Below are 15,508 nucleotides of genomic sequence, written 5' to 3'. Positions count from 1 at the left end.
ATGTCAGGACCAACTTGCCTAGCCCCAGGCTCCTATGCTCTTCATGGGACAGCATAGGATTGGATGATGGATGGATGGATAACAATTGCACTCACATTTACTGCTGGCAGTGGTGCGATTGTATGCACATATCACCCATTTGTTTTCACCCTCAATCAGTCAATCAATCAATCATTTCCTGTGGCACTCCACGGGATGCATAGGGCCTCGATGAACTCTCTCCACCAATATTTGTCTCATGCCATCTCCAGGTCCCACCAACACTCCTCTCCTGCTTCTCTTTTCATTGTCCTCAACCAGGTTTCCCTCGGCCTACCTCTACCTCTTCTTCCTCTAGCAGTCCACTCTGGCACATCCTGTATTAAACTGCCTTCTTTTCTGTATATGTGCCCCAGCCACTTCCAGCAAGACAGTCTCACATATTCATTATTTGGTTCCACTCTCGTATTATTCCTCACTCTTTCATTTGTAACTCTGTCTTGCCACTTTACCCCAAGAATCCTTCTCAGTATTTTATTCTCAAATCCTAATACTTTCTGATCTGTTGCAATTGTACTGTACCATGACTCATGCCCATAAATTAAAATTGGTCTAACCATGGACATGTAAATTTTCACTTTAGTATGTATGTACCGAAAGCAAATTATTATTCCAAACAGATTTCAACATTCCAACAGCTCGCCAAGCCTGTCTAATCCTCTCCTCAATTTCATTGTCTAATGATCCATTAGATGATATAATCGTTCCCAGATATTTAAAGTTTTCTACATTCTTTACCACATTATTCCCAATTACACAGTCGATTTGGTTCTCCACGTTCATATTGATAATTTCAGTCTTTCCACAATTTATTACCAATCCCACTTTTTCTCCTTCCTCCACCGGACAATCAAGCACCCTCTGCATCTTGTAAATACTTTGCAAATCAGCACAATATCATCAGCATAATCCCTACTGCACTCGATAGTCTTATCCCACAATAATTCTTGCACTCTATTTTTTCACTTTTATTTTTGTACGGGGGTACAATCACAGCGTTTTTCCACTCTACTGGCACAGTTTCACTCATCGACGCCTTCTTACATATCTCCAACAAGCTCTTCATTCTGCTCTGTCCACTACACTTAATCGTCTCTGCATACGCCTCATCAACCCCAGCTGCTTTCCCATTTTTCAGCCACTTCACAGCGTTCTTCACCTGTGCGAGTGTCACGTTTCATGGCACTGCATTCCTTCTCTGCACACACTCAAAATCGATCATGTTGACATCCATTCTGCTCTCTCTATTCCCATTCATCAGGCTCTCAAAATATTCTTTCCTTCTCGTCCCCATGGGTTAATAATTTACCACTTACATCCTTCACGCATTCACATTTCTTTTCACTGTCATTTCTACATTTCTGCATCTCTTTCCAAAATAACTTCCCATTTTTAGAGTAATTTGCATTCATTTTTCTTCTTAGATCATCATTTACCTCCTTTTTCTTCTTCACTAGTCTCATTATGTGCTTCTGTCTGTTTATCTGTCTGTCTATTGCATGTCACCTTAATCCCATGAGGGGTGGTCACAAACAGATTGCATCCATGTCGCCTGTCCCATGCCATTTCACTGCCCTACACCCAGTTCACACCCCCTCTCTCTCTTATGCCTCTCCATGCCATCCCTCCACTTCATCCTTGGCCTCCCCTTCCCTCTTCCCCCCTCCAGCTCACTCACATACACTCTTCTTGTCATTGTCTCGCCCTCCGTCCTCTCCACATTTATCGTGCTTCTTGCTTTCAGTATATTCAGTTCTTGTTTCAATTGACCTCCTGTCCTGTAACCCTCTAGCCTCTTCTTCCTCTTTTCCTCCACTGCTCTCTTAACCTCTTCATCCCACCATGCTGTACCTTTCTTCTTTGTTGTTACTCTTGCCACACCACGCACCACACTAGCATTCCTAACTAAGCAATCCCTATATCCGTTCCACAGGCTGTCCAGATCCATTTCATTTCAATTCACTGATTCTAACTACTTCCCTACTTTGGTCCTGTATTCATCTGCCATGTCTTTGATCCTCAGCTTCTCAGCTTTCAGCCTTTCTCCCTGACTGCTCCTTTCTCTCCTGGTCCACCTCACTCCTCTCAGCTTGATCTTCACACCACAAATATATGCTCTGACAGACCTCCACATCATCCTTTCACAGCCCTCATATTAGCAACCATTCCCAGCATCGACCTCTCTATGAGCATGTAATTAGTCAGGCTCCCTTCAACTCTATCCCTGTTCCCTCTATACCATGTATATATATGTGGATCTTTGTGTTTGAAATGTAAGTTACAAATGCACAGCCTCCCTTCCTGACACATATCTTTCAGTCACTACCCATTATCATTTTTTCCTGGTACTCCATTACAACCCATTATGTTATCCTGAGGACCAGTGCCAATTCTTCCATTCGTATCGCCCATTATGATAGCTTTATAGCCCCTGGGCATTTCTTCCACTGCTGTAGTTTAGTGTCAAGCATTGGTTGTTATGAAGCATCCAACCTAAGGAAGCCAGGGGTTTGAATCCTGGTGCAGGCAGCTGGCACCACTTGTCTCAGGTGTCCATCCACTCTTTATAGGTTGGGAAGTAAAATGAGTACCTTAAGTGACACCTGTTGGAGGTATCGGTGGTAACTTGGATGATACAGTGACTTTTTATCATTGAGCAAATGAGTGAACAACCTTCCATAGATTCAAAGGCCAAAGTTTGGGTGATGAACACTGTGACTAAGTAGCTCTTGGCTTGTGCCATATCTTTTCCTTTATTACTCAGCTGTGAGAGATGGCTAAAGGTTTTTTAGTAATGTAATGCCATCATGGTTGTAGCTGGGCATGTACCCATAAATGTGTTATACTGAGGTGTCTTAGCTTCAGACCTCTTACACCTTGGAAGGGTTAATGTGGAACTGACTTTTTTTTTTTTTCCCTCTCTCTTTTCTTTCTTTAATTTGTCAGAGAGCAGAGATCACAGTGGGTCAGACACACCACCAGTAGTGCCTGACTCCACCACCACTAGCACTGGTACTGTCACCACCTCCACAGCCACAACCAATGTAGAGGATGTAGCAGAGAGTGGTCAGCCAGCAGTGGCAGCAGAGGAGGATGGTGCTCCACCCTCCTCTAAATCATACACTGGCATCAGGTATAGTGTGCCATACATGAACCTGGGACAGCACCTTTGTAAAGTAAATATGTAGCTACACTTTCCAACACTAATGCATCACAGTTAATAGATCATTTCAGTTAATAGTTGGCATCCCCATTCATGTGGAGGTGTATGGTATGGGGGAGGACTTCTGAGCCTCAGGGAATGGACTGTTAAGCCTTTGCCCAGCTTGAGATACATTTGAAATATATTTATATATATATATGTTATGAAGGGAGATTTGTCAGTTAGGTAGTCTCGTACCTTCGAGACGTTTCTCGTACCGTAAGTTCCGGTACGAGTCACCAGAGTTGCCAGTTTGCCTGTTGTTTGTGAGCGTAGTTATTTCGTAAGTTAAACATTAATTAATTTTTTTGCTCTTTTTCTCAGTAATGTTTTATTTAAGTGATTGCATGTTAAATTATGTAGTTTAAGTTCGTATGGTAAATGATTTAGAGTGTTATGTAATGTAAGACAACACTGGCATGTTTTGGGCTGTTTCCAAGTTAGCAACTGTTTCCTGTCGAGAGTAAATACGAAGTTTCGAGAGTAATGCAAGCTTATATAAGATGGGGTAGAAATTATTACAAGTTTAGTCGGGTTTCAGTTCAGTGTGAGTGAAGTGCAGTCGGTTTTGGTGCAGTGTCATTGTCAGTGAAGATTGTATATTTTTGGTACGTGTGAAAACAGTGGTGAACACTGATGGGTTATTGAAGTTTGTATATCATTGGAACTTGAGAAGAGTGTGAAGTTTATTAAAAGTAATTACTGTCAGTGAAGATTATTTTCAGTATATGTGTAATAAGTGAAGTGTTATCAAGCATTAAGTGTACTAACAGTGAAGTGTTGTCAAGCATTAAGTGTAATAGCAGTTGGTAATGTGTGTATAGCTCCAGTGCTTGCAAGAACAGTGAAATTGAAAAGCATTAAGTGGAATTACTTGGAAAATAAAGACAGTGAACTTTAAGGAGCCAGTGTTTATTTTTGCCTCAGCTGAAAATTGTGTACTGCACACCTAAAGGCTGACAATAGGAAGAGCAACTCACTGGGCAACGCCCTTCTCATACTGTACTACTGCTGTTGGAGCCTGTGGCAGTGTGGGGACTGGGATATATATATATATATATATATATGTACTGTATACTGTATATAGATAGATTCTGGTAGATAGATAGATATGTATATAAATGTTATGGCATCCCCATTCATGTGGAGGTGTATGGTATGGAGGAAGACTTCTGAGCCTCAGGGAATAGACTTTTAAGCCTTTGCCCTACTTCAGATACATTAAATATATATATATATATATATATATATATATATATATATATATATATATATATATTTTTATATTTATTTATATTTATATAGATAGATAGATTGATAGATAGATATGTACATAAATGTTACTGCCACCACCAAGTGTGTGAATATGTCAAGGATGTCATGTGTACCATCTGCCAGATCTCCACTACACACCAATGCTGTCCAAAGCTCATATATAACACGTATTATACCTGTGTTAAGTGTATGTTTTGTTTAAAGGCTGGTTTGTATGATTAGCTAATGATGTTAGTCATAGATTTGTCTGTTGTACCATTGAGCTGTGGGAAATAAGCAGCAGAATGATGGTAATTTCTGGCATGCTACAAAGTGATGTAAATCTCAGGCAAGTTGAGGTAGACATACTGCAGACTGTCTTCCTCACTTTCACCCTCAGTTCAGAGAGATTGAACATGCCAAATTAAGGCATACAGACTATACATTGTTTTCATTACTTTCATTCACAGCTCCGAGAGTGTGAACTACCTTGGCTACTACACCCAGTATGAGGAGACAATGCAAAACACCCTACAGGAGCAGGCAGAGGAGGCACGCAAAAGGATACATGACATCTTCAACCAGGCCAAGATACACTGCAGGTGGGATAGGCAAGAATGATTGTAGACAGAATGGGAACGACAGGAATATTTGTAGGTGGGATAATTGTGCAGCCTTAGGTATCTTCACCAGCTTTTCTGGGATTATTTGTGCCTATACAAACATTAATAATATATTGCATTACATTTGAAAGGCTAAAATGTAACTTTGTAATGCAGTAATCTAAAAATTGAGATGTGTTTGTTGAACATTTTTTACACTTTCGTGGTACAGTTGCAGTGCCTTAATTCAGTTATTTCTTTTCCTGACAGACGAGACTCCTTATGGCAGCGACTGACAGCCAGTGTACGTGAAGAGGACAGACAAAAGCTGTCTCGGGAACAGGTCAATATATTATGAACAAATAATGGAGTTGAAAGAAGATCTGCAATGGTGTATATTGATTCAGCATAGTGACAGATCTCTAAGCTGTATGGTATCGTACTATCTTCATAACTAAACCCCGAGGCATAAAGTTTACCTTTCAGCACCTTGTCCTGTGTTTCAGTAAAATAGCCTCTTGTTTTTCCAACTACATTCATACTTTTACATCTTTGTTCAGTTATCATCTAATCGTTCATAGATGAAACTTTATTAGCTCCTTTTCTTTGTGGAATATAAGCACCATGTGAAAATATTTTAAATTAACTATGTCACTGTACTGTGGCTATTGTTCAGGTTGTGGGTGGTCTAAGCTTCAGCGAAGTCAGTGAGCTACTAGAGTTGGTGAGAGTGGAGCCACTTAGCTCAGTGGACCCTCAGCTGTTGCCACTGCTGTCCAAGCCACTCCACTGGTACCAGGCACTCACCAGGGTCCTCCAGGCCAAGTACCAGGACAGGCACAGGTAGCACAGTCATACTTTAGCAAGAAGTATGGTACAACTATTATTGGGCTTATAGTTTTCATCCATGACTACAGTATATGATGGTGAAAATTTTTTCCATTGGGGTCATGTTTTCATTTAGCTATATCGGTGTATGCACCGCACGGGGTCGATGGATGATGTAGAAAAAGATAGATTCTGGGATGACTTAATATGTGTGGTAAGTGGTTTGGTGGATGATGAAATTGTAGTTTTTGGAGAGGACTTAAATGGTCATGTAGGTGAAGCAGCTCAAGGATATGAAGGGGTACAGGGGGGATGTGCATATGATACAAGGAATGAGGAAAGGGAGAGGAAATTTGAGTTTGGGGAGGCAGTGAACATGATTGTGTGCAACACACATATCAGTAAAAGAGAGAGAGTAGATTGATTGCATATGAGTCTGAGGGAAATAGTAGCCAGAGAGGCTATTTCCTGGTCAGGAGGGCTGATAGGAGGTTAGTGAGGGATGTTAAAGTTATAGGGAGCGAGGAGTGTGTGTGCAGCAACACAAGTTATTGATATGTGACATGGTGTGTAAGGAGCAGTAGTTGAAAAATAGGACCTATGTACCTAGGAGGAAATTATGGAAGTTGGAAAACCAGTAAGGAATGCCCTCTATAGTGAGATGAGTAGAGTGGTGGCTGAACAGAGAGCCATCGACAGAAGTGTTGATGAGCAGTACAGAGCTCTCACGAACAATCTCCTGCGAGTTACTGATTCAGTGTGTAGATGGACAAGGGGCTCCCGAAGTCAGAAAGTAACATGGTGCTGGGATGAGGGTGTAGAAGCTGTAGTTAAGGAGAAAGGAAGGCTTTTCCGGGAATGGAAAAGGGGTGGTAAGAAAGAGGAGTACTTGGCTGCCAAGCGTAGGGCTACAAAAGAGGTTTACAGGGCAAAATCTGAGTCTCAGAAGCTTTTACTTGATAACCTAAATAATGTGGAGAGGAAGAATTTGATATTTTAGGCGGCAAAGCAGATGAAGAGAGAAAACAGTGATTTCATAGGTGAGTAGTGTGTGAAGAATGATGAAGAAAAGGTAGTGGTTGACAATGGGGATATTAAAGATGCCTGGAAAGAGCATTACAACTGGTTGTTGAATGAGGAGTTCAACTGGAACAAGGAAGGTTTGGAGCCAGCAGATCCAGTGTTCGACCTGTGGCATTTGATTGACGCTGCTACTGTGAGCAGGGCAATAGGCAGGATGCAGGTGGGAAGGCAGCAGGTGTGTTTGGGTTGACTGCTGAAATGCTGAAAACCTCAGGAGACGTACGAGTGGGGTTAGTTACTGACTTGGTAAATACGATTATATATGAGTGTGTTGTCCTGGGTGATTGGCAGAAGAGTGTAATTGTGAATGGGTACAGTGGGAAGGGTGATGTCCTGGAAAGAGGAAATTTTAGAGGCATAAAGTTGTTGGGCCAGATAATGGTGGTAATGGAGAGAATTCTAGAAAGTAGGATTAGAAAAAGTGTGAATATTAATGAGATGTAGGTTGGGTTTATGCCAGGCAAAGGGACCACTGATGCCATATTCATTGTTCATTAGCTTCAGGAAAAATATATAGGAAAGAAAAGGGATTGGCACTGCTGTAACTGATACAATATGCCAAACTGATATATTGCCAAAACAGTAATCCCTATACTATCTGGATGCCCACTTTCTGGACACCCCACTTACCGGACATTGTGGGTCTGGACCTTCAGAACCCAAAAATGGCCAAAAAAAAAAAATCCCCGCAAAATCTAATTTTTTTCCTCTCCCATAATTTGAAATTGCCACGCAGCAGCAAACAGCTGTTTACACCACGGCCCCTTCACCCCTTCCTTCCTCCCCCCTCTCCCCTCCCCTGTCAGGGTTGGCATTTGGTATTTTTCATTACCAGATGTGGGCCAATTTGATAATGAAAAATTCGTTTGGTAATGAATCAATAATGCATTACCAAATGGATTTTTCACATGTATGAGGATACACAGGATGGAGATAGAGGATTGTCTGTTCTCTCTGATTAATCTGCTAGCCTACATAACGTGAAAATAATCAACATGCTGTTAATTATAGGGAGAGTGATTACATGTATTTCCACTTGTATATATAATTAGTGAAGAATAAATGCTTGCTTTACGAATTTGGTAACAAAAGATTAAATTTGGTAATGAAAATTGAGGAGTTTGGTAATGGGGCTGTTGCGGTCTGGCAACTTTGTTTCCCCATCACAACAGTCACTGCTTAACGTCAATTGCGAGTAGATGCTTATTGCAGTGGATGCCACACGTGCTTGTTTTCTGTGAATAAACAGTGAGTAAACTCCAATACCTCACCAGTAGACCACACGGGAATTAACAGCGTTGTGCAGTGTTAAGAAATTAAAATTTAGAGTGCAAAGGATTAACTGTGGTGTGCAAACTGGCGGTTGAAACTGGCGTGGTGCAGTTAACAGTGTGCAGTGTTAAACAATTGGAACTCACAGTGCAAAGAATTACTGTAAGTGTAGCACAACACTGGATTACTGGATGTGCTTCAAGAGCATTTTCACCACTGCCAAAGCCTTAGAGAAGGTGGCCACAGACGTGCTGTAAGTACCCAGGCTGAGGTAGTCACTTCTAATTCCTCAGTCTTTGGTTCCTTTTCATTTATTTCATGCTTTATGTCCATTATTGGTGTGAATAGGGTCTTCTATCTATCTGTCCATTGCCAGATGCCATAATCCCATAAGGGGTGGCCATTTGACTTTGAGTTATTTGTTTAACGGGGAGGGGCACTAACTCTCCACCAACCCACTTGTTGACACGTAGGGAGCACATATGGTTTGGTTATATGGTTACCAACCAGCGTTGTAAATGGTTTCTTGGCTTACAGGAAACCATTTGGCTTGTCACTCAATGTAAAGCCACCTGTAAAGGAAAGAAAAGCAATAAGAAGATGGGAGAAATAGGAAGAGAATAGGTTTAAATAGGTGCTATGCATGTCCGGTAGGGAGTTATTTAGGTGGCTTTCAAAGTTAGATTGGGTTAGGGTTCTCCAGTACCAGTCCAGCAGGCAGGGGCCCACTTTCCAGACGGGACCACTTTCGGGACATGCCTTTGGCTCTATTACATCGGATAGTGGAGGGATTACTGTATTTGCATTTTTTTCCGATACCGAACTGATGCCGATATCTACAACCGATATCAAGATATCGGATATGGATAGAAGAAATGTTGAAGTGATTTTTTTTGAAGATTTTGTTATGTTTTGCCCAATTCTGTGTTAAAGAATTTTGTTACCCTGACAGTGTTTTGCAACATAATAAAGTCTTACTGAAAACTATTAAAGGTTCATTATAATAAGTGGGTAGGTGGGAATGGAGAAAAGAAATGAGAGAAAAGAACTGAAGGCCGAAAGCAACGAGTTGAGAGTGAGGTATTCCGCTTATTGGTGGTGTGTAAGTGTGGTGGCCACGTGGGTTTATGTAAGTACAGCACACACGCTGTCAAAATAAGCAGGAGCTGCCCACAGCCATTAGTTATTATGTACTTTATTTAGTCGTAATATTTACATTCACTCTTCTGTCTGTGGTCTAAGTAAAGTGGTTTACTGCATCTAATAAGAAAGAAGGCAGTAGATGGGGCCATTGCTGTGAGTGTAGAGTAACTCTTGAAACAAGGAGATGAATGACATTTGGCTACTTCAATTAAGCTTATTTCTACAGCGAAACAATCCTTTAATTGATAGAAACACATTACATATAGATCTTCCTTATGCTTCTCCATTACTGCACTATATGTAGAGGGTTTGCTGTTTGGTAGTTGTGTGTGTGTAGTGTATATACATAAATACATAAACAACAGTCTCTCATTTATCCGGATGCTCAGTATCAGGACGTGTTCATTATCCGGGTGCTGGATCTCTGTTCAATTAAACCATTATCTGAATTTACTTGCTATTATCCAGGCGTAAAAGTCCCCGAGAACATTGGCCAGCCGGCCAACACTTTCAAACATTTGGTATCATGGCCACCGGACGTGAGCCATGAGCGGGAAGCAGTCTGTAATCTACAACCAGAGCTATAATGTCTGTCCACCCCTGTACTGAATGGTCAGAGTCGCGCGCTCGTCCTATCACTCCCAATGAAACTCCAGCACCGGGTAATAGTGTTGAAATATCTAAGTTTACTTGTTCGCATACATGCAGGTTGTACAGATTATAGTATTTCAAGAAAATATCTCTGTATCATGTATTGGTTTTCTGATATTTTCATGATGGATTTTTTTATTGAACTGTAGGACTGTATGGGCAGAAGTATTACACTCAGTTTTTATTCATCAGTGTATGGTATTACAGCACTTTCTCCTTGATACCTCAATTTTGACAAAGCTCAGTAATACAGCTTTTTATTTCTTGTTTTCATGCAAGGTAAAAGGAACCAAAAGCAGGAAGTCCACATGATTGTTCCCCCAGAGAAAAAATAAGTAGATAAATGAAAGAGCCAAGTTTAAGATCCATCCATTTTGAGATGCATGGACAAATTGCTTATAAGACTCATCACCTTCATCATCTATCATTATGTATGATCGTTGACATTTTTGTCATTATTCTGTTGTAATTTCCAAAATCCCATTACTGTATTCAGTGGGGTGGTAGAATTCAGAAGCTGGAAAAGAACATAGCACTGATTCAAGCTGTCAGCAGAATGCCTCATGGATATTGCTACTCTTCCATCATACAGAATGTTTATCAAAATAATCTCCACCCACAGGAGTTTGACCTCAAGTGATGGCAATATTCAGCATGTGACAGTGCTCAGTCCATCCTGCCCAGATGCATTCATGATGCTCTCCATCAACCTGCACCATCAGAAGGCTGTGAGTACAGTGGAGTAGATAACCAGCTTGCATACTAGTGACTTCATACATCTGAAGATGTACTTTTTATTTCATATTTGCTCCCATCAAATGATATTCTTTAAATCAGGAGAAACTTGTGGACCCAATGGATTTAAATATAGCCCTCATTTACCCCTTCACTATAAGAGATCTTCCTTAAGCTGAATGTAATAGTTTGGTGATGGCCTGATTAAGCTGAAAAATACATCATAGGATTGAAGGAGCTAACTTGTTCATTCCAGTTGTAAAGGTCATACAAAACTTACTGTAATGAATGACAGTAGTCACTGTACTGGCAGAGATTTGAATGCAGGCCCCCACACATGCCGGGTGTGCATGCAACACCTGCACCAAAGAGAGGATCTCCATATTCTCTCTGGCAGCCTGGGCCTATATAGACCCCATTACACTACTCTTTTCATCCCATAGTGATTAATTTGATGAGTTTCACACACACACACACACACACACACACACACACACACACACACACACACACACACACACACACACACACACACACACACACACACACACACACACACACACACACACACACACACACACACACACACACACACACACACACACACACACACACACACACACACACACACACACACACACACACACACACACACACACACACACACACACACACACACACACACACACACACACACACACACACACACACACACACACACACACACACACACACACACACACACACACACACACACACACACACACACACACACACACACACACACACACACACACACACACACACACACACACACACACACACACACACACACACACACACACACACACACACACACACACACACACACACACACACACACACACACACACACACACACACACACACACACACACACACACACACACACACACACACACACACACACACACACACACACACACACACACACACACACACACACACACACACACACACACACACACACACACACACACACACACACACACACACACACACACACACACACACACACACACACACACACACACACACACACACACACACACACACACACACACACACACACACACACACACACACACACACACACACACACACACACACACACACACACACACACAGAGGCCATCATTGGAGATGCGGGATGATGAGACATGCAGCCCATCCCTGGGATATGCAATGGCAAGGATGCCACCAGCTCAGAAGTCCTTCCCATCTGAGTCATGTTGCCAACCATCCCTCACCTCATATCCCACATCACTGCCAACCAATGTAAAGGCTGTGCAAAACTTACTAAGTTATTCACTGTACTGGCTAAGAGTTGAATGCAGGCCCCCATGCTCCACGGGCTTGCACATTACACTTGTGCCAGAGAGGATCCCTTACATTGCCAGATTATAAGACCCTATTGCACAGTGATATTGTACAGTGATATAGTATTTGTGTCATTCTTCATGCCTTCAGATGATTTTATGTAGCCATTAGGATACTTCTTGCAGTGAAGTGGTTAAAAATGATGGCTGTTGAGCATCTTTCCTACAAATGATCTCCCCAAAGCTAATTAAACTTGTCAGGTGGTAGCAAGAATAAAACTAGTACTGTACAGTATTACACTTATGGTGAAGTGGCTAACATTTAGAATTACAGTACAGTATTTAAAATAATAAAACTGCAGTGACTGCTGAGGTCGTGAATAGTATAGCAAGGAATGAAGTATCCAGAGATGTAAGTTCCCACAAAAAATATGTGTTGTTCAGTATAGATATTTTAATAGTCTCATATTTTTATTTGCCTTAATGCTAACATTTTCAATGTACTGTAATGATGTTTTTTTAATTTAGTCTTGCTCCATTTGGGTAATTTTATTGAGTTTAAAAGAGCCCATGTTAGTGAAGGGGATATCTGACTTCTCCATTTTTAAAAACATGTCTAAAATTGCATAAAACCATCAGGAGATAGCTAGAATATACACCCCCTATAATATGAAAAAAAACAAAACAGCAGCAAAAAAGTTAATTAGTTGGACAAGATGGAAAAAATATTTTGAAAGACTGATGAATGGGAAAAGAGAGAGCAGAGCGACTGTTAACATGATTGGTTTTAGAGATGTACAGAGAAGGAATGCAGTGCCAGGAAACATGACACTTGCAGCGGTGAAGAATGCTGTGAAGCGTCTGAAAAATGAGGAAGCAGTTGGGGTTAATGAGGTGTATGCAGAGATGATTAAGTGTAGTGGATAGAGTGGAATGAAGTGCTTGTTAGAGATAGGTAAGAAGGCATGGATGAGTAAAACTGTGTCAGCAGAGTGGAAAAAGGCTGTGATTGTATCCCTGTACAGAAATAAAGTGAGCGAAGTGAGTGCAAGAATTATCATGGCATAAGTTTATAGGGTTTTGTGGGGAAGGTATATGAAAGAATTATTACAGAAAAAGTAAGAGAGATAGAAGTCCTAGTGATTGATGAACAGGGTGGCTTTAGGGGTGACAGAGGAGGTGTGTATCAGATATTTGCAGTAAGACAGATGGTGGAGAAGGCTTGTGAGACAGACAGTTAGGTGTTGATGGCATTTATGGATCGGGGAAAAAGCACATGAGAAAGTAGACAGAGAAGGATTGTGGAAGGTTTTGTGCATGTATGGTGTAGATGGTAAGCTGCTAGGTGCTGTCAAGAGTTTTTATGATGACAGTGAGGTATATGTAAAAGTTAATGGGCATCTAAGTGTGACAAGGTTGTTTGATGTCCCCATGGTTGTTCATCTTATACAGTATATGGATAGGGTCATGACAGAAGCAAAAATACGAGTAATGGAGAGAGGGATGGCTTTGGTAATGAATGATGATGGATGGAATATCTCAAATTTGTTGTATGCTGATGATGCAGTGTTACTTGCAAATACCAGACAATAACTTGATAGACCAGTGCTGATGTCTGGGAGCATTGTGCCTTAAGAGTAAATGTGGAAAAGAGTAAATTGATGGTTATCGAGAGAGAAGCTGATTCCCAGTGTGATGTTACAGTGAATGGAGAGAGACTGGAAAAGGTGAGAGAATTCAGATACCTGGGTACAATGATAGAAAAGAGAGGAAAATGTGCAAAAGAAGTGGAAAGTAGAGTGACACAAGGAAAAAAAGTAGCTGGTGCTATGAAGGCCTTGTTAAGAAACAGAGATTTGAGTGTTGCAGCTGCACGAGGCTTATATGAAGGAGTGTTAGTGCCAACTTTAACATATAGATGTGAGGCTATGGTGTGGCATGAAAATGAAAAGTCAAGAATGAGAGCAGTGGAGATGGGACTGCTGAAGAATGTATGTAGAGTACAGAGAGTGGATAGGATACGAAATAATGTGATTTGCGAAAGATGTGGAGTGAGGAAGTCTGTGGAAACCAGAATCGAAGAAAGTTTACTGAAATGGTATGGTCATGTGGAGAGAATGGATAACAGTAGTGATGAAAAAGGTGTATCTGAGCAGATTTGAAGGAGGGAGGAGGCCAGGCAGGCCAAGGAGAAGGTGGAGGGATGTGGTGAATGAGTGTGTGAGGAAGAGAGGTATGGAAGTCGGTGAGGCTAGAGACAGACAAGAGATTGAGCTGGCTGGATGAATTTTGTGAGAAGATGTGTATGATCATGGATTTAGCGCCCCTTGTTAACATGACAGTGTCTGGATTGACTCTATTGGGTTCATTTATGTGAATCAACAGAATGTGGTGAAAGTTTTTGGCGTACCAGATAGAGCCAGGATTCTGGAGGCTTGAATGGTGAATGAATGGAGGCGTGGCCCATTGAATTGGGCAAACTTGGGCTGTCTGGATGTTGCTACTCCTCACCCTGCCCTAGGATGGGAAAGGAGGTCTGGATGATGATGATGATGATGATTTTGTTTTCTACTTTTTTCTGGGATGTTAGAAGGAATTCATCAGTAGGTGTAGTGTCTGGTATGAATGTTACTTATTTACCCATATTTTTTAAATTTTCTTATGGTAGTTTTTGTTTTTCTTGTTTTCTAAAATATTCTAAGTCTTTCTAGATCAGCTGCTAACACAATGTTCCCATCAGGAGTTGTGCTGCGTGAGTAAACAGCTGAAGGGTGAAGGCAGCACACGGGTGTTCTCTGACCGCCGTGTGCAGACTTTGGTGGAGGATTTTGTAAATGCATGCTGCTTCCATCTCTGGTGTGGATTACTCTAGGCACCTCCACATCTACCCAACACTCATGCCGATAGTTGGATTTATTAGATCTCAGATCTTTAAGTACAGGGTGGTCCATATGTTGGATCTCACTTGTCACACAGCTGGTATATTCTCCAGTATTTGGGGATGGCTTAGTCAGCATTTCCAGTGTCCCCCCTGTATCAGTTTCCATTTCCCATAACCCTTTTCTTGCTACTCAAAATGTGTGTGACTAACTGCATCACTCACTCATTCACTGAGTCACTTCACATTTTTGAAGGATAAAATCTGGCAAGTTCCAGCTATAGGGTTTTATGTTACAATTTCACCACCAGTTTTGCTGCACCCACAGGGTTGTGCTGGGGTGGATCTGAGTTGCATATTGTGTGCATCATGGGTGTGTCTTTGATGTGAATGAGGAGTGTGTCCAAAGACGTAGGACCTTTTGGGATGTGTTAGGGTGGTGGATGCAGTTTGGGTGAGAGTG

At 41.4% G+C, this 15,508-nt stretch overlaps 1 protein-coding gene across 1 annotated transcript in view; it reads left to right on the top strand.

Annotated features, from left to right (window-relative positions):
• Positions 1 to 15,056, top strand: part of LOC145403388 (KICSTOR complex protein SZT2-like) — a 214,005-nt gene extending 198,949 nt beyond the window's left edge. The window contains exons 77-83 of the mRNA XM_080275171.1: positions 2,986 to 3,051; positions 3,100 to 3,172; positions 4,966 to 5,097; positions 5,368 to 5,440; positions 5,774 to 5,940; positions 10,697 to 10,802; positions 14,908 to 15,056. Coding sequence (XP_080131297.1) covers positions 2,986 to 3,051; positions 3,100 to 3,172; positions 4,966 to 5,097; positions 5,368 to 5,440; positions 5,774 to 5,940; positions 10,697 to 10,802; positions 14,908 to 15,039 — 749 coding nt within the window. The 3' untranslated portion in view covers positions 15,040 to 15,056. The remainder of the gene's footprint in view (positions 1 to 2,985; positions 3,052 to 3,099; positions 3,173 to 4,965; positions 5,098 to 5,367; positions 5,441 to 5,773; positions 5,941 to 10,696; positions 10,803 to 14,907) is intronic.
• The last annotated feature ends 452 nt before the right edge of the window (positions 15,057 to 15,508 follow it).

Source organism: Coenobita brevimanus, chromosome 60 (genome assembly GCF_032717465.1).
Source record: "Coenobita brevimanus isolate Jiangsu-jjx chromosome 60, ASM3271746v2, whole genome shotgun sequence".
Classification (NCBI taxonomy): domain Eukaryota; kingdom Metazoa; phylum Arthropoda; class Malacostraca; order Decapoda; family Coenobitidae; genus Coenobita; species Coenobita brevimanus.
This window is presented reverse-complemented; position numbering and strand designations above follow the sequence as displayed.